General features: G+C 41.0%; 1 protein-coding gene across 2 annotated transcripts in view; it reads left to right on the top strand.

The window, feature by feature from the left end:
• The window catches only part of LOC104603678 (phospholipase D delta-like), an 87,948-nt gene that overhangs the window by 55,096 nt on the left and 13,822 nt on the right, over positions 1-19,030 (top strand). For both annotated transcript variants that reach the window (XM_010267760.2, XM_088887312.1), the window contains 3 exons: positions 18,021-18,317; positions 18,418-18,489; positions 18,676-18,823. In XM_010267760.2, the coding sequence (XP_010266062.1) occupies positions 18,021-18,317; positions 18,418-18,489; positions 18,676-18,823 (517 nt within the window). The remainder of the gene's footprint in view (positions 1-18,020; positions 18,318-18,417; positions 18,490-18,675; positions 18,824-19,030) is intronic.

Genomic DNA, 19,030 nt, shown 5'->3' with positions numbered 1-19,030 from the left:
CTCTTCTCAAAATACTCTTTTGCATTGTCAGATCTGAAAACCTTAATTCTGGTACCAAATTGAGTTAAAACAAGCTCATGAAATTGCCTCACAAGTCTCGGGACTTCGTCTCAGGATTTCATTAAGTATATCCAAGTGAATCTAGAAAAGTCATCAATAAACAGGATAAAGTATTTGTAGCCCCCCATAGAGGGTAAGTGGTAAGACCCCCACACATCAGAGTGTACAATATGAAAAAGAAAAGAGGATCTTTTATTGCTCACAGGGTAATTTTTTCTACAATGCTTTGACAACTGACATGACTCACAACTGAGACTGGACACACTGACTCCCTTAAACAGTTTGGGAAACGAATGACTTAAAGCAGAAAAAGGTAAATGACCCAACCGACAATGACTCAACATAATTTGACTGACAGACTCTGAAGAAGTAGAACCAAAAGCAACATTCTTGGGATGATCAAAGCATTGGCCAGGGGTGTCAAGCAAGTATATTCCATTCGCTTCATGGCCACTCCCAATCACCTTCCGAGACTTCAGGTCCTGAAACACACAGTGAGAAGGGAAAAAGGTTACACAACAATCCAATGACTTGGTCAAGCTACTTATAGATAACAAGTTGGTATTTAACTTAGGTACATGAAGAGTGGAAGATAAAAGTAAAGAGTCTGTAGGCTTGACAGTTCCCTTGCCAGAAATGGGGGCAAGAGAACCATCAGCTAAGGTGATTTTGTCACGACCAGGAAGCAAATCATATGACACAAACAAAGTGGAAAGGTTGGTCATGTGATCAGAAGCACCTGAGTCAATGATCCAAGGGGTCTTGGGATTACCTGAGGTAGATGCATGGTTAGCAGAAGCCCTTATACCTGAGTGAGCAAATGCAGTGGTGGCTGGACTTTCAGAAGGGTTGGATGATGAAGTTACACCTTCAAGCTGGCTGATCATCCTTCCAAACTTCTCATATTCAGCTTTCATGGCTGCCAATTGTGCACTTGCAGACTCAAACTCTGTATCTGTACTTGTGGCAGTATGTGCACTTCCTGTCTTTCTATTGTCATTCTTCTTCTGGAATCGGATAAGAACAAGACTGGGATGCAATTTCCAGCACTTGTCCTTAGTGTGTTTCGGCTTCTTGCAATATTCACACACCACCTCCTTCTTTCCTGTGCCACTGGGAGCTCCTGTAACCCCTTTGGGTTTGATTCCCATATTTGCAAAATGATCATTGATACTGACCCCTTGAACCTGCACTTTCCTCCTACTTTCCTCACTGCTGACCAAAGCATATGCTTGAGACAATGAAACATCTTCCTTGGACAAGATGTTTTGCTTTGTAATGTCATATTCAGAATTGAGCCCTGTCAAGAACTCAAAGACCCTATTCCTTTCAACCAATTTCCTATATGTTTCAGCATCCTTAGGGGTATCCCATGTCACGGCCTCTATCAAGTCAATTTCTTGCCATATAGATTTTAGGGCTGAGAAGTATGCTGCAAGTGACTTCTCCCCCTGTCTTAGAATCTTCACATCACTTCTCAGTTTGTAAGCTCTGGCAACATTCAACTTCTGGGAGTAAGTTTCTGCAACAATTTCTTTAGCCGAGTTCATCCACAAGTAATGTTGGCTAATCTGTGGCTGCATTGAGTTCACAAGCCACCCAATCACTGTGTAATTCTCCTGCACCCATTTCTCATAAGAGGGATCCTCCTCTAGGGGAGCTTTCTTGCTCCCAGAGATAAACCCCCACTTTCCTCTACTGCAAATATGAATTTTTACGGATTGTGACCAGGCCAAATAATTGGTTCCATCCAATTTAACTGTAGTTACAGCCAACAAGGAATCAGTTGTAGTTCCCAAATTATGTCCATATTCAGCAGTGCTCTTGTTCTCAATTTCTGAGAAGTCCATATTCAGCAGGCCTTTAAAAGTGATTTGATTTCAGAGAACTCAGATTGAGTTGAAACAGTAGCAAACACAGCAGCACACAAACTCAGTTCAGAACTGACAGCCGTGAGAACTAAGTTCGGTGGCAGCACTTTCAAAGAGAAGAAACCCTGATTCAGCCTTCAAGGAACAATCAGCAGGCCTCCAAACAATATGTATTCTTGGTTCCCAACAGTAATTTTCCAAGGAGAACAAAGAAAACAGTCCACAGTACCTAAGAGGACTTTTTACAAACAATATGTATGCAACAGTCAACACTTCACTGTTAACAAGCAGAAATCACTTCAAGAACACTTTGTCTAGGTCCAAGAAGCGGCTGAACTAAAGTAGAGGCTTGTACCACTTAATTTAGATCAGTTTTTCAGCAGTTTGGAAGCCCAATAACAGCCGAACCACACTTCTAGAATAACCCAGAAATCAGTCCAGCAACAGTGGGCCGAATGGAGGTGTGCTTTGAATGCTTTAACAGTCCTCCCAAATAACAAAAATAACTCAGCAAAGAACTGAGAAAACAACTTACAATATCTCTGGTTTGAACTTCAAACCAGGCTGAACACTTTGCTCTCTGAGCTAGCTTCGAAATCCCTTTTCTCTGATTTCAAATCAGGCTAAAAAACTTGCTCTCTGATTCCTCCTGGTCACCGAACCCTTCTCCAAGTGTATAGAAACTTGGGCACCCTCCAATGACCTCCAAGAACCAGGCGAATGACTGTAAACATTCAGCCCTAGAACCTCCTCATGCAGTTGGCTGAACTAGAACCACATGAGGGACACGCCAAGCAACGACCCGCTCTGATACCAAGTTGAAAAACAGTTCACTTGATGTATGGAACTGTTTGAGATTAGATGCAAAACAGCAAAACAGCAAACAAGAGAGGAAGAGAAGAGAGAGAGATGCTCCAATGAGTGTTAGAGAATGAGAGGTTCGAACATTACCTCTCTCTAACACTCTAAACATCTTATTAATAAGTTAATCTTTGACAAATTACAGAGAGGCCCTTGAGTGAGCAGGAAAATACAAAAAACAGAATATTACAGAGTATGGGCCCAGAATAAGGCCCACAACAGAGAGAAACATAACATAACATAAAATGACAGTCTATGGGCCATTCGGCCCATCTTCTCTACAGTTTGGATGCCAGACAAGCCATACTTGAGTGTGCAAGGGTAGCCGTGTTCTGTTGAGACGTACCCTGAATGAACCACTCATACTCATCCCGTGGAATACTCATTATCTCCTTTTTGGAGGCATTTGTAGATGTAAAAGGTATTTGATCAGTTTGTTGAGATTCCTATCTCGAACCACCACCAATTACAACTACATGATTTGCCCAGGTTGAAGGTGGGCCATGTAGATCATAACAGAAGTTGATAGTATGCCCCTCCATACCACAATTTGTACACCTCCTTTGACCATTACTACATCCTCTACCACGGGCTCCCCCTGAGTCTCGACCTCCAACACGACCACCACCACGACTGTACATGCCACCACCACCACAACCATACATGGGTCCACCACCACTACCACATCCAAGCTGATCTTCTCAAGCTCCTCCTCTACCTCCACAGCCTCCCACTCTCGTTACTGCAAATGCAGACCTATCTAATATAGTGGAGTTCTCCGTGGGTCCAACTGAGATCCTCCGGAGATGAGCAAACACTTCCTCAAGAGAGGGAACAGCAGACCCACCTAGTATCTGTGCTCTTACCGGTTCATATTCAGGCTTCAACCCTACTAAAAATCTGGTCACATCCAACTACTCTCTATTATTGCTGAATTTTGACATCAGGTGTAAGAGGGTGATACACATTCAACTCATTTCGCAGATTTCTCATACTTGCATAATAGTCCCCAAGACTCTGATTCCCCTGTTGTAAATTGAAATACTCTTGGTACAGTTGGTAAACCCTAGTAGTGTTATCTTGTCCAAAATAATGCTTCTTTGCATGATCCAAAACCTCATTGTTGTATCTAAAAACGTGAAGTTCACACTGATTTTGGGTTCCATACTGTTCCATAGCCATGTCATAATTTGCGCATCCTCTTGCTCCCACATCATATCCTTGAGAATCGGTTGGGGGTTTATCTTCCTTCACATGCTTCACTTGCTTCTTAGCTTTTAGAAAAACTTCAACAGATTTAGCCCAAGGCACATAATTCTCACCATTCAGTTTGATAGATGTCATCTGCACATTCAGATAATCAGAAGGGACCATCAAACTAGACTTGCATTCTCTGCGGTTTCTCATGACTGCACAAGGAAAAGGGAAGAAATGCTACCACTAGTTTGTCACTCGTTTTCAGCAAGAAGAAGAAGAAGAGGAGGAGAAGAAGAAGAAGAAGAATGACGTGAGAGCCAAAAGAAAATCATTGTTGGCAGTGCCCAGCATATCTATTTATATGTTAGGGCGAACAAGACAAAATAAAAAAGAAGGAAAAGATGAAAATGCCCTTCTGGGACATATAGTATAGATTTCATCACTCCCCCTCAAGTTGATGTAAAGAATGCTTTTTTGAATGGGGACCTACATAAAGAGGTCTATATGTCTTTACCTCTAGGGGTATATGGGAAGGAGATGCAAGGAAAGGTCTGTAAACTGAAGAAGTCTCTTTATGGCCTTAAGCAATATCCTAGAGCCTGGTTTGACAGATTTCAGGCTGCTCTTGTTGCTTTTGGGTACACACAATCTCAGTCGGATCATACTTTGTTTGTTAAGAGGAGAGATTCCTTAGTGATCCTTCTGATTGTCTATGTTGATGATATTGTGATTACTGGTAATGATACTCAGGAAGTTGTTCATCTCAAAATCTTTCTTAACACTGAGTTTGAAATTAAAGACTTGGGAGAACTCAGATATTTCTTAGGAATTGAAGTTGCCAGGTCTAAGGATGGTATCTTCACTTCTCAGCGGAAGTATGTTCTTGATTTCCTTGCAAAGACTGGCAAACTGGGGGCTCGACCTGCTTCTACTCCTATAGACCTAAATCATAAGTTGTCAGCTACTAAAGGTGAACTGTTGCCTGATAAGGGAGTGTTCCAGAGACTGGTCGGGAAGTTATTATACCTTTGCATGACTCGGCCAGATATTTCCTATGCAGTTAGTGTAATCAGCCAGTTTATGCATTCTCCCAGAGATACACATTTAGCAGCTACTGAGAGAGTTTTGTGCTATCTAAAAGGGACTCCAGGGAAAGGTATCTTGTTTGCTAAGCATGGACACATGAAGCTGGAAGCATACACTGATGTTGACTGGGCCGGATGTATTGATGATAGGAGGTCCACGTCAGGTTACTGTGCTATGGTAACAAGGAACATTGTATAATGGAGGAGTGAGAAGTAGTCTGTAGTGGCTAGATCCTCAGTTGAAGTGGAGTACAGGGCAATGGCACATGGAGTTTCTGAAATTTTGTGGTTGAGATCACTTTTAGATGAATTGGGTATAGACTGTGAAAAGCCAATGATGTTATATTGTGACAATCAGGTTGTTATCAACATTGCACATAATCCTGTTCAACATGACAGAACTAAGCACATTGAAGTTGACAGACATTTTATACGAGAGAGAGTTGCCTCAGGAGAAGTCTGTCTACCATTTGTTGTTTCTGAAGAATAGTTGGCTGATGTTTTGACAAAAGGTGTTCCTAAAGGAAAGCTGGTTCACTATATAAGCAAGTTGGGCATGATGGATATCTATGCTCAGCTTGAGGGGAAGTGTAGAGAAACTGAGCCGAATGGGCCCTAGGCAATTAGTGTCTTTCTTATTAGTCATTTCTTGTTATGTTTTCTTATTGGGCCTTTTCTTTACGGGCCTTTAGCTCTAGTTTATGTTTTCTAAGTATAGTGCTGATGTGAACGCCTATTTAAGGGCAATCTTGTAAATTATGGAACTTAAGTAAGTTTATTAAAAGATTAGTGGGGGAAAGAGGAGATTATCGAACTCCTCCTTTCTTTCTCCTTTCTTCTCCAATCTTCCTTCTTCTTCTTGCTGTCTTCTTCTTCTTCCTTACTTTCTTTTGCTTTAATCTGAAATATTCTGCTAATTTTATTGGTTTGAATCACATCTGACCACTACTCATTACACTGTGATTCATGGTGGTTCCCGAAGTTGCAGACTCTTCAGCGCTCATGGTTTCAGTCTATACACACCACAAGAGAAGACACAGCCATCACTCTGAGTAAATAACAATCAAAGAACCAACTTCTGCTGCGATACTGACCTGAACACTCACAGGTGTAACAGATCCTCCAAGGCTAATATTAGCCACAAACATCAGTAAACAGCTGCTGTACCAGTCAGCCGAACCAGGTCACTCATGACCTACAGATTTCTTCACAAAGAAAAAAGGGTTTTCTGGATCATCCGACCCACAAAGGAATTAAGCCCACCTTATATCATTCAGTCAAGGCAAAAGAACCTTAACCTGTTCTTGGGGTCAGCACCAAGAACCAAAAAAAGAAATTACAAAGTGTCCCTGATCAGTCCGAGAGAATTCTGGGTTTTCCAGTAACACAGTAGGGAACAACATAGAAAAAAAAGAACAGCCGACCTCTTAGGAAGATTCAGCCAATCATCAACACCTCCCGGAATCGCTTCAATCGAGTTTAAGCCCAGAACAGATGAAGGAGATGCAGTCGAACAGGTCTCAGGTCCAGAACATCAGTGTGCTTCCTTTGTTCTCAGTCCAGAAATCACAGAACACTCAGCCGATGCAGTTGAGGAGATTTTACAGAGCACCGACCTGCTCTGATACCATGTTTTCAGCAAGAAGAAGAAGAAGAAGAAGAGGAGAAGAAGAAGAAGAAGAAGAAGAAGAAGAAGAAGGAGAAGAAGGAGAAGAAGAATGACATGAGAGCCAAAAAGAAAATCACTGCTGGCAGTGCCCAGCATTGCTATTTATATGTTAGGGCAAACAAGACAAAATAAAAAAGGAGGAAAAGATGAAAATGCCCTTCTGCGGCATATAATACAGATTTCATCATCACTCAACTTCACTAATTAGCCACCACACTACACACCGACTGATTACTACTAGGGTACCTACTCTCATAGGTTTCAGCAACAACACTCACAGTTGTTCACCACTTTCAGCAACAACACCACTGCTGTCTTCCACTTTCAGCACCATAAACCATCACAATACACCTCACGAACAGGGAATTTGGTCTACAACACATCACAATCTGTTTCTCACTGCTACACTCATGTAATCTAACTATCTGAACTCCCACCGACCAAATCTGCACTGTCACTCATCCTCACACCTGAAACTAGCCCTCTTCGAACTGCCGAGTAGAGGGTTTTCTACCAACTGCACAAAACAGCAACAACTCTACACATTGGAGGCATGAAAAACTCCAGAACAAGAAAACGATCAGTCCTTTTTTGCCCTTCTGTGAAACTCCTATCTACCAATGAGAAATCTGCAAAACCCTAGGAGAGTATGTGCTGAATAGAGGGAGAAAAAAAAGGTTGATCTGAACTAGTTATCGTGGCTCTGATACCATGATAGAATTCAGGTATAGTGTCCTTATAATTCCAGATAATGAGGAGAAGAATCTGTAGAAATAGTAGGAAGAAGAGAAGAAAAGAGGAGAAGAAGAATCTGTAGAAATAGTAGGAAGAAGAGAAGAAAAGAGGAGAAGAAGAGAAAACTGTTCTGGTCGAACTAGAGAGAAAAATCACCCTCTCTAGTCGGCCAGGCTTTATTTATACCTTTCTAAACAAATCAGAATTACTCTTATGCCCTCACTTAAGTGAGAGCCACATCAGCTAATTTAAGATCTACTCATAATTACATTTAACACATAACTTAATGTAAAATGCCTATACTAGCCCTCTACAGCTGACTCTAACAATACTAATTAAAGAGTTAACCTCCCAGTCATTCAGGTTCCACCGGAATTGAGGATTCTAAACACAACCCTGTTCTTCCTATCCATAGAGTCTGCCACTGTTGCATTGTCCACAACAATCTCAAAAGAGACCAGGATACATGTCCTTAAGGGGTCCATCGCCACACCAGTGATCCTTCCAGAAAAGGATCCTTTGTCCATAACCAATTTCATACTTTATTCCCTTCGAGAAATGTAGGTGAGTTTTTTGAATTGCCTTCTAGATTCAACAGCCATAGAAAGATCCTATATTCTGTCTCCCATTCCCTGCTACTAGAGCCATACTTGGATATGATTAGCCTTCTCCATAGACTGTTTGGCTGTTCATTGAACCTCCACAGCCACTTTCCTAGCAAGGCAGTGTTGACTTCTAATTCACCAAATGACATTTAGCTTCCTCCTTCCATCCACAAAAAGTCTCTTATCTTCTTCTCAGTTGTAAATCTGACCTGTATAAATCCAAAAACTAAAGTAGAAAAGAAAGGAAGATGGAAGAAGATGAAAAGAGAAGAAGAAGAAGTAGAGAAGGTAGAGAAGGGAAGGAAGAAGATGAAAAGAGAAGAAGAAGAAGTAGAGAAGGTAGAGAAGGGAAGGAAGAAGAGAGTCAACCGAACCTCTCTCTAGTCTCCCATAAAGATCTTTTATTATTCTAAGTCTAATGTGAATACAATTACATGAATGCCCTTACTAGGGCAGCCAACACTAAAAACAACAAGAATAAAAGAAAGAAGGCCCATAACTAAGCCCACTAATCACAAATATAAACATAAAAATAAGTAAATAAAAAGAAAGGAGCTAAGGCCCATTAGGCCCATCATCTCTACATTCTCCAATACCATAGCTGTTCTTGCTGGGATTGGGAATAAAGACATGTAATAAACTAGTAAATAAGATAGAACACTTTGTATTAGAGTGACTTTACCCCCTTTCTACAAGTATTTTGTCTTCCAAGGTGACAACCTTTTATAAGCTTTTTCAGTGATAGTCTCCCAAATGACTTTTGATCTACAATTATCACCCAAGTGGCAAACCAAGGTATTTGAATGGGAGTTTACCAACTTTACATCTCTACTCCATTGCCTACTACAAATTTGCAACTTCCCTTACAACCATTATTTCACTTTTGGAGATGTTGATGTGCAAACCAATGGCTTCCTCAAACCATCTCAGAACTGCCCTGACATTCCCATGCTGTTCCCAAGAGGCCTTACAAAAGAAAAGGGTTTCATCTACGAATTGTAGGAGAGATACCTCTACTTCCCCTCCCCTACTTTGAAACTGATGTAATATGTCAGCTATGTACCGCTGGGGCATTTTTAGTCTTTTTTCTTTCTTTTATGTTATGAACGGTTGCCCTAAACTGGTGAAAGATTTTCAGCGCATGATCTATACTCATTTTCAGATTGAGATCTGAGTTTTCCAATCAAACAGTGCGAAGGAATATTTCTATGGTGATCTAACTGACTTTTTTTTCTTCTTGTGGCTCCCTCCACTGGGCTCTTGTGCCAGAACCCCTCAACAAAATGGCGTTACAAAAAGAAAAAATCACCACCTCTTGGAAGTTGCCTAGTGATTACTCTTGTAAATGAATGTCCCGAAAAGATTGGATGGATGTTGTTTTGACCTCAGCCTATATTATCAACTGTATGCCATCTTGGTTATTGGAATATAGGACTCCACATGAGCTCCTTTTCCCCAAGGCCACTCTATTTCCCATACCCATGTGTGTCTTTGATTGCAACTTGCAAGTGCTTTGTTCATGATTTCTCTCCCATCCGAGGTAAGCTTGATTCTAAAGCTATTGTTTGTATTTTTCTTGGTTATCCCCTGTCTCAGAAGGGTTACCGCTGTTTTGACCCTATTTCTAGAAAATATTTTGTGTCTATGGATATCTTGTTCTTTGAGAATGTCCCTTTTTTCCCTGTTTCTCCTCAAGGGGAGAATAAGGTTGAGGAGAAACAGACTCAGGATATATTACCTCCTCATTTTGACCCTCCTCCATTATGTGTCTTACGTAGACAACGTTATAAAAACCAAGTCCCACAAAGTTCAATAGTTGCGGAGCAACCTGAAGTTGTACAACCAATGCCATCGGACTCTCAGGGGTTAGATCCCTTACCCTATCCATGTACCATTATTCCAGTCGATACCCTTAAACCTATTGATATTAATACTTCAAATTATGACCTAGATCTTCTCACTGCAAAGAGGAAAGGTGTTAGATTATGTACCACTCACCACCTTATGGCTAATTTTTTATCCTATGAGAATATTTCACCCTCTTTCTGTGCTTTCCTTTCAGCCATTGATAGTGTTCCCATTCCTAAGAGTGTTGTAGAGGCTTTATCAGTTCCTAAATGGACAGATGCCATGAAGGAGGAGATTAATGGCTTACATAAAAATGACACATGGGAGTTGGTAGATCTTCTTGAAGGAAAAGAACTTGTGGGGTGCAAATGGGTGTTTTCAGTGAAACACTAGGCAGATGGCACAGTTGAGAGGTACATCGCCTGATTACAAAAGGCTTTACTCAGGTGTATGGGGTTGATTATGCAGAAATCTTTGTTGTTGTAGCAAAGATGAATTCTATTTGAGTCATTCTCTCTCTTGCAACAAGTCTGGATTAGGAACTTCACCAATTAGACATTAAATATGCCTTCTTGAATGGTGATTTGGAGGACGAAGTGTACATGAACCTACCTCCCGGTTTCTGTGCAAAAGGTAGTGAGCAAAAAGTTTGCAAGTTGAAGAAGTCTTTGTATGGGTTGAAATAGTCTCCTAGGGCCTGGTTTAGCAAATTCCACCATGTAGTTTTTTTTTTTTATCAGTGAATATTCAGATTTATTAAATCAAAGTCAAAGTCAAATTCCACCATGTAGTTCAACAGATGGGTTTCAAAAAAATGCCAAACTGACCACACTCTTTCTGAAGAAGGAACAAGGGAAAATATCAGCTTTAATAGTCTATGTGGATGACATTGTTATCACTAGTATTTGGGTCTTAGAGTTACAGAGGTTGAAGAAGTTCCTAGCCACACAGTTTGAGGTGAAGGATATGGGACCATTATGTTACTTCCTTGGAATTGAGGTTGCCCTCTCTCAACGGGGTACCTTCATCTCCCAAAAGAAGTACACTCTTGACCTTCTGAAGGATACTAGGAAGAAGTAGTCGATCAAGACTACAATTAGTCTTGAATTCGAAAGTAAAAAGAAAAGATTTCAGAAGGAGAAAAGAAGAAGAAAAGAGGGAGAAAAGCAGAAGCACACGAAGGGTTTTAGAAAAGGAGAGAGAGAGGGTCAAATTGTTATGATCTGCCAACCAACTCTTAATACTTATATGTTTACTAATTGTAAAAAGGCTGAATTGCCCTTATTGCTTACATGGCAAATAAACTAATAATAAAGCTGAAATAACTACCAACTAACACTGACATAACTAACAAAGAATACATGCTGTGTTTCCATACGAACACAGTGGGGACCACAGCCGTGGGGTCCACATCAGTGTTCTCTACACTCCCCCTCAAGTTGGGAATAGATATTTGTCATTCCCAACTTGCATAGGTCTGCCTCTAACTTCTTCCTTGGAACAACCCTGGTGAGAAAATCTGCGAGTTGCATGCTGGAGGTGATATACAGGAGACACACTTCTTTAGATGAAACCCTTTCTCTGACAAAATGTCGATCGACTTCGATATGCTTAGTTCTGTCATGTTGTACCGGATTGTGAGCTATATTAATAGCAGTCTGATTATCACAATACAGCATTAAGGGCTTCTCATAATCAATACCCAACTCTTCAAGTAATGACTTCAGCCATAGGATTTCAGCCACACCATTAGCCATTGATCTATATTCAGCTTCTGCACTAGAACGAGAAACAACACCTTGTTTCTTACTCCTCCAGGAGACAAGGTTACCTCCTACAAAGGCACAATATCCTGTCATCAAGCACTCCCAGCCCAATCAGCATTTGTATAGACCTCTATCTTCATGTGATCATTATTCTTGAATAATGATACCTCTACCTGGACATCTCTTCAAGTATGCTAATATTCTCTCAACTGCAAGGAGGTGAGTAGTTATAGGAGAATGCATGTATTGACTGACAACGTTGACTGCATAACTAATGTCTGGTCGTGTGAGACAAAGATAGAGGAGTTTTCCAACCAACCGTTGGAACATAGCTTTGTCTTCAAGAGGCTCTCCACTCTCTGCACTGATCTTGTGATTCTATTCAATGGGTGTATCTGCAGGCTTAACACCCAACTTTCCAATTTCTGCTAAAAGATCTAGAACATACTTCCTTTGAGAAATAAAGATCCCATGTTTAGACCTAGCAACCTAAATACCCAAGAAGTATCGTAGCTCACCCAGATCTTTCACCTCAAACTCTTGATGAAGGAGTTGTTTAAGGGACTCAATCTCATTGTTATCATTCCCTGTCACCACAATATCATCCACATATACAGCAAGCAAGGTCAAAGAAGAGTCCACTCTTTTAATGAACAATGTATGGTCTGACTGGGCCTGTACATAGCCAAATTTTTCAAGGGCTTGTCTGAATCTATCAAATCAAGCTCTGGGGGACTGCTTTGGTCCATACAAGGCTTTATTCAGCCGGCAAACCTTCTTACTTGTCTCTGCATCATAAAATCCAGGAGGTAATTTGCATGTAGACTTCTTCCTGTAAGTCTCCATTTAGGAAGGCGTTTTTAACATCCATCTAGAACAAGGGCCAAGAATAACTGGCTGCAAGGGCTAACAGAACTCAAATAGTGGTCATCTTTGCCACTGGAGCAAAAGTCTCCAAGTAGTCTATACCATAAGTCTGAGTAAATCCTTTTGCAACTAACCGGGCTTTATACCTTTCAATGGAACCATCAGCATTATGTTTCACGGTAAATACCCATCTACATCCAACCGGTTTCTTTCCTTTGGGCTGGTTAACTAGCTCCCAAGTATTATTCCTCAGAAGGGCATCCATTTCAACCTTCATTGCATCTTTCCACTCAGGAACTGACAAGGCTTCCTGCACTGTTCTGGGAATAGGAATATCAGCAATGGATGTGAGAAAGGACTTGTAAGAGGGAGACAGGCGATCATAGGACAGAAACTGGGAAATGCAGTGAGTTGTGGATGTGGTGCAACGCCTCTTCCCTTTACGGACTGCAATAGGGAGGTCAAGGTCATCCAAAGAAGGTGAAGTAGCAACAGTGGAAGGTATCTCAGTGGGACCTGGATTTGATAAAGGGACTGTAGTACCTGGATCTGGATCCACAGAAGGAACTGGGGCTGGCCTGGACTGCTGATGACCGAAATCAACTTGCCTCCACCGCCTGTGATAGACTTTCAACTCCTGACACCTCTGACAACCCTCCCCATTACATCCCTCATCACTCAATGGAATGGGTAAAGGAACTTTTGATGAGTTAACCCCACTCTCACAAACCCCATTCTCACTACTCTCCCCCTGAGGAGAAACCCTAGGGTAATAGGGTACCTCCTCAAAGAAAGTAACATCCATCGAGACAAATCTCCTCCCGGAAGTAGGTTCATAGCAGCAATAACCCTTTTGAGTTTGTGCATAACCGAGAAAAATGCATTTGGAGGCCTTAGGGTCAAATTTGGAACGATGAAGTCCAAGAATCTGAACAAAGCAAGTGCAACCAAAGGTTTTAAGGGGAATAGTAAATAATTCTTCATCGGGGTATAGAAGGGTAAACGGAGGCTTCATGTCAAGAACCCGTGAAGGAACTCGATTAATGAGATACACTGTTGTAAGAATAGCATCACCCCAGAAACGGATAGGCACATTGGAGGTAAACATAATGCTTCTAGCCACCTCCAATATGTGCCTATTCTTCCTCTCGGCAACCCCATTCTGTTGTGGTGTATAAGGACAAGTACTCTGGTGAATAATCCCATGATCAAGTAGATAAGAGGCCAATGGCTTGGTAAAGTATTCTTTCGCATTATCAGATCTAAGGATTTTGATTTTGACCCCAAACTGGGTTAAAATCATCTGATGAAAGGTCTGGGTCAGAACAGGAACCTCATCTCGAGAACGCACAAGGTAAACTCAAGAAAAACGGGTATAGTCATCAACAAACAACAAGAAATATTTGTACCCCCCATAGAAGGGATTTGATACGGGCCCCAAACATCGGTGTGCACAACATCAAAAGAATTACTACTTTTATTACTTAAGGAATAAGATGTTCTACAATGCTTTGCAAGCTCACAACTCTCACATCTCAAATTTGACATCTGAACAGACTCAATCAAATTAGGAAACAAACTCTTCAAAGACCGAAAGGATAAATGACCTAACCGATTACGCCAAAGCATAACCGGACTAACAGACTGAGAAACAAAAGACTTCTTATCTTCATGATCTTTCCAATGAGAACTCTCTCCAAGCAGATAGATCCCATTCGTCTCACGGCCAGTCCCAATCACCTTCCTTGTCTCCAAGTCCTGAAAAACACATCGGTCAGGGAAGAAGGTTACTGAACAGTTCTGATGTTTTGTAATACTACTGACTGAAAGCATGTTAGTATCAAGCTTAGGAACATGCAAAACTGAGGATAAGGAAATGGTATTAGACAACTTGATGTCTCCCTTGCCAAAAATGGGAACAAGGGAACCATCAGCAATGGACACTTTATCTCTACCAGAAGATAAGTGATAGGTAGTGAACAATGATGGAAAGCTAGTCATATGGTCAAATGCACTTGAGTCTATTACCCAACAATGTTCAGTGTTACCTGGAGCTGAAGCATGGTAAGCTGAGGCCCGAGTACCTGAATGAGCAAAGGCTGATGTGGGAGGAGCTGATGATGACTGAGATGATTGAGCTGAATTCCCAACTTCCTTTTCCAACTGTGTTAGGGCAGCCCGAACAGCAGCTAAGGTGTCTAGAGGCGTGCATTTTGTGCCCGATGAGGATGCAGAATCGGTATTAACAGCCATATGGGCATTGCCCCTTTTGTTCCTCAGTTTTGCTGGGACTAAATGAGGGTGTAGCTTCCAACATGTGTCTTTAGTATGCTTAGGTTTCTTGCAATGTTCACACACTAGATCCCGCTTATCTTCCTTCTTTATATCCCTTTCTGTATCACCCCCAGACTTAGGTTTAACTGCTGCCAAGGCTGGTGGGAAGGGTTGATGCTGCATCATAACTTTTCTCCTAGTCTCTTCACTATGCACCAATGAGTAGGCTTTTGATAAGGTCACACTGTCCCTTATTAGTATTTGTTGTTTCACAGTACCATAATCAGAATTCAGACCAGCTAGGAATTCAAAAACCCTATTAGTCTCCACTTGCTTTCTATGAGTCTATGCATCCTTCTGACTTTCCCACTCAAGTGTTTCTAGATGGTCAATTTCATGCCACAGAGATTTCAAAGTAGAGAAGTAAACGGAGACTGGTTTCTCTCCTTGCTTGAGGTTATTAACCTCACACTTCAATTCATAGGCCCTAGCAACATTAAGGGGTTGGGAGTAGGTCTCTTTCATGACATCCCAGATTTCCTTGGTTGTTTTTGCCCACAAATAGTTTCGGCTGATATGTGGCTGCATAGAGTTGCACAGCCATGTCATAACCAAGTAGTTCTCCTGAACTCATTTGGTATACATTTGGTCCTCCTTAGATGGTTCTTTCACATCTCCCAATAGGTAGCTAAGTTTTCCTCTACCCCCAATAGCCATCATGGCCGATTGGGCCCATTCTAAGTAGTTGGATCCATCAAACCTCACAGTTGTAATTTGAAATGCATTCTCAGACATATTACCAGAATTGCTAGTTCCAAAAGCACCTTCCCCCTAATTCTTGAACTCCATTATTGGTTAAGAATTAGCAATCAAAATCTTTTGAAGCTACTGTAATAGGAAACAACACCTAAGCAACTGATAGCAGCCGGCCTAGGTCTTCCACAAACAAGGGGAAAACAGAATTTTGTATGAACCCAGTTCAGATCTGATCTGAAACCAATCGACAGTTCTGAATTTTAGGGTTTTCTCTCAAAACCCTAAGGAGAAAAAAGTTTCAGCCGCACCTCTCAGAATAGACCAAGATGGTTCTTTCAAGGTTGTTCTCAAGCAAAAACTTACTTTGTGAAAGAAGATCTCTGGCCACCGCCTTCTGTCTGATGCGAAACCCTAATCTTGGGGATCCGAAGTCTTTTCTAATTCTTCCTGACTACTGGAACTCTCCCAGCCTTCTACAATCTTCTTAGTAGTAGCCGCACACTACCAGTAGCCTCCAAGAATCAGCCGATCCCCCTTCTTAGTCTCCCAGCCCTAGGCAACTCTCATGTGGTTGGCTGGATCAGACTCACATGAGAAACCCTAATCCTTGCTCTGATACCAAGTAGTCGATCAAGACTACAATCAGTCTTGAATCCGAAAGTAAAAAGAGAAGATTTCAGAAGGAGAAAAGCAGAAGCACACGAAGGGTTTTAGAAAAGGAGAGAGAGAGGGTCGAATTGTTATGATCTGCCAACCCACTCTTAATATTTATATGTTTACTAATTGTAAAAAGGCTGAATTGCCCTTATTGCTTACATGGCAAATAAACTAATAATAAAGTTGAAATAACAAGCTGTAACAACAAACTGAAATAACTACCAACTAACACTGACATAACTAACAAAGAATACATGCTGTGCTGCCATACGAACACAGTGGGGACCACAGCCGTGGGGTCCACATCAGTGTTCTCTACAGAAACTAGGTGCCAAACTAGCTAACACTCCTATTGATGTGAACCACAAACTAGGGGATTGCAATGATAAGCCCATAAAGGATGCAAAGCAGTACCTCTACTTATCTATGACTAGGCTCGACATTGCATATTCCATGGGAGTCCTCATTCAGATTATGTATGCTCCCAAGATTGCACACCTTGAGGCAGCAAATAGAGTTCTTAGGTACTTGAAAAATTTCCTGGGACTGGCCTCTTCTTTAAGAAGCATGGACATATGAAAGTTGAAGTTTATACTGATGCTGATTGGGCTGGCTCAGTGGACAACAAGAAATCCACCAGTGGTTATTATACCTTTGTAGGTGGAAACCTTGTGACTTGGAGAAGTAAGAAACAGAGTATGGTTGCTAGATCTAGTGCAGTAGAGTACAGGACCATGGCTCATGGTGTTGCTAAACTCTTGTGGATTAAAAATCTGGTAGGAGAATTGGGTTTTCCTCTTGATGGTCCTATGTCACCCTACTGTGGTAATAAGGCTGCCATCAATGTTGCAGCTAATCCAGTGCTCCATGACATAACCAAGCATATTGAGGTAGATAAACATTTTATCAGGGAGAAGCTTGCACTCCTTATGTCAGCACTGAAGAACAACTTGCAGATGTTTTTACCAAAGGATTAAATTCCTTGTGGCATTATGATCTTTGTGACAAATTGGGGATGATTGACATCTACGCCCCAACTTGAGGGGGAGTGATGTAATATGCCAGCTATGTACTGTAGGGGCATTTTTAGTCTTTTTTTCTTTCTTTTATATTATGTACAGTCTCCCTAATAATATATAAATAGAATAGCTGGCGCTGCTAGCATGCTTTTTAGTCTCTCTCACATTTTTTTTCTTCTTCTTCTTCTTGGAAAATAAAAATCTCCCATCAGTCCTCCCAAACTTGCTCTCTCAACCAGTTTGGAAAGAGCTTCAATCACACAAATAAACAGGGGGATAAAGGGTCCCCTTGTCTTCAGCCCCTTGAACTCCAAAATAGCCTATAAGAGCTTCCATCCACAAACACCAAAAAAGAAGGAGATAAAATACCGACTTTTATCCAATTTCTCCGCCTCACCAAAATTCATTCTCATTAATATATAATCCAAGAAATTCCAATTTACATGGTCATAAGCCTTCTCTATATCCACCTTACACAGCAATTCAGCTCTTCCACTTCTTTTCCATGAATCAATTAGTTCATTAGCAATAAGAACTCCATCTACAATCAATCTTCCCCCAAAACTCAGGATTCTCCCATGGGTATCTTTGTCTGCATCCAAATCAGTCCCATGTCAATGTATGTTAACAGTTTATTCTTTAAGATTCTGGTTCTGTAATGCATCTATTTGATATGTGGTGATGTTATTATCATGTGCTTTTGTTTTTTAATCATCTAGATTACTTGCTTTCTGGTTGTATGTATAATAGGCAGGAACCAAGGCTCCAAGGCAACCATGGCATGATTTGCACTGCAAAATTGAAGGCCCTGTTGCATATGATGTGCTTAAAAACTTTGAGCAGCGTTGGAGAAGAGCAAGAAAATGGTCAGAATTTGGACGGCGTTTCAAAAGGGTTTCTCATTGGCATGATGATTCTTTGATAAAGATAGAACGGATATCATGGATTCTTAGTCCACGTGGGGATCCTAATTCACAATCTGTTTCTCCTGATGATTCTACCCTATGGGTTTCTGGGGAAGATGATCCTGAAACCTGGCATGTTCAGGTTGGATAGTGCAAATTTCTAGTCTGGAAGTACTTGTTTTTTTTTTTACTTTCATTGGTTTTCTCTGATGAGTCTTAGTTGAGTTTCTCTTCTTTGACAGGTTTTCCGATCTATTGATTCTGGGTCACTAAAAGGATTTCCTACCAAAAATGTTCATCAAGCTCATGAGCAGGTCTATTTATAAAACCCTCCTATTGATTGGAACACAAAATTTACATATTGAATAGGACTAGTGAATGGAACACAAAACAAAAGGTTCTCAGGGTAGTTTAACAAGTAGTTTTCAGTGAAAGTAGGGAAAAAGCTCATTAAGGAAAAACTTTCTATTGAGGTCTAACTTCGATATTTGCTATTGCAGAACCTTGTCTGTGAAAAAAATCTGGTGATAGAGAAAAGCATTCAAACTGCATATATCCAGGCAATAAGATCTGCCCAGCACTTCATATATATCGAAAATCAGTATTTTGTTGGATCATCTTACGGATGGCCATCTTACAAGAGTGCAGGTTAGAAGCAACTTTTCTCTGTATGAATTGCATGGTTCATTTTCTATGAAGTAAACCACTTTCATCACTTGAAGAAAATATTCCATTTTGCTGAGAAGATACAGATCATCATCTAAGCCTCATCCCACCTATATGGAATCACTACATGAATCCTGTTTCTGCCATTTTCTTCTGTTGGGTGTCATATCCACAATGCACTAGGACAAG

Source organism: Nelumbo nucifera, chromosome 5 (genome assembly GCF_055504915.1).
Source record: "Nelumbo nucifera cultivar China Antique chromosome 5, China Antique-T2T, whole genome shotgun sequence".
NCBI lineage: Eukaryota > Viridiplantae > Streptophyta > Magnoliopsida > Proteales > Nelumbonaceae > Nelumbo > Nelumbo nucifera.
This window is presented reverse-complemented; position numbering and strand designations above follow the sequence as displayed.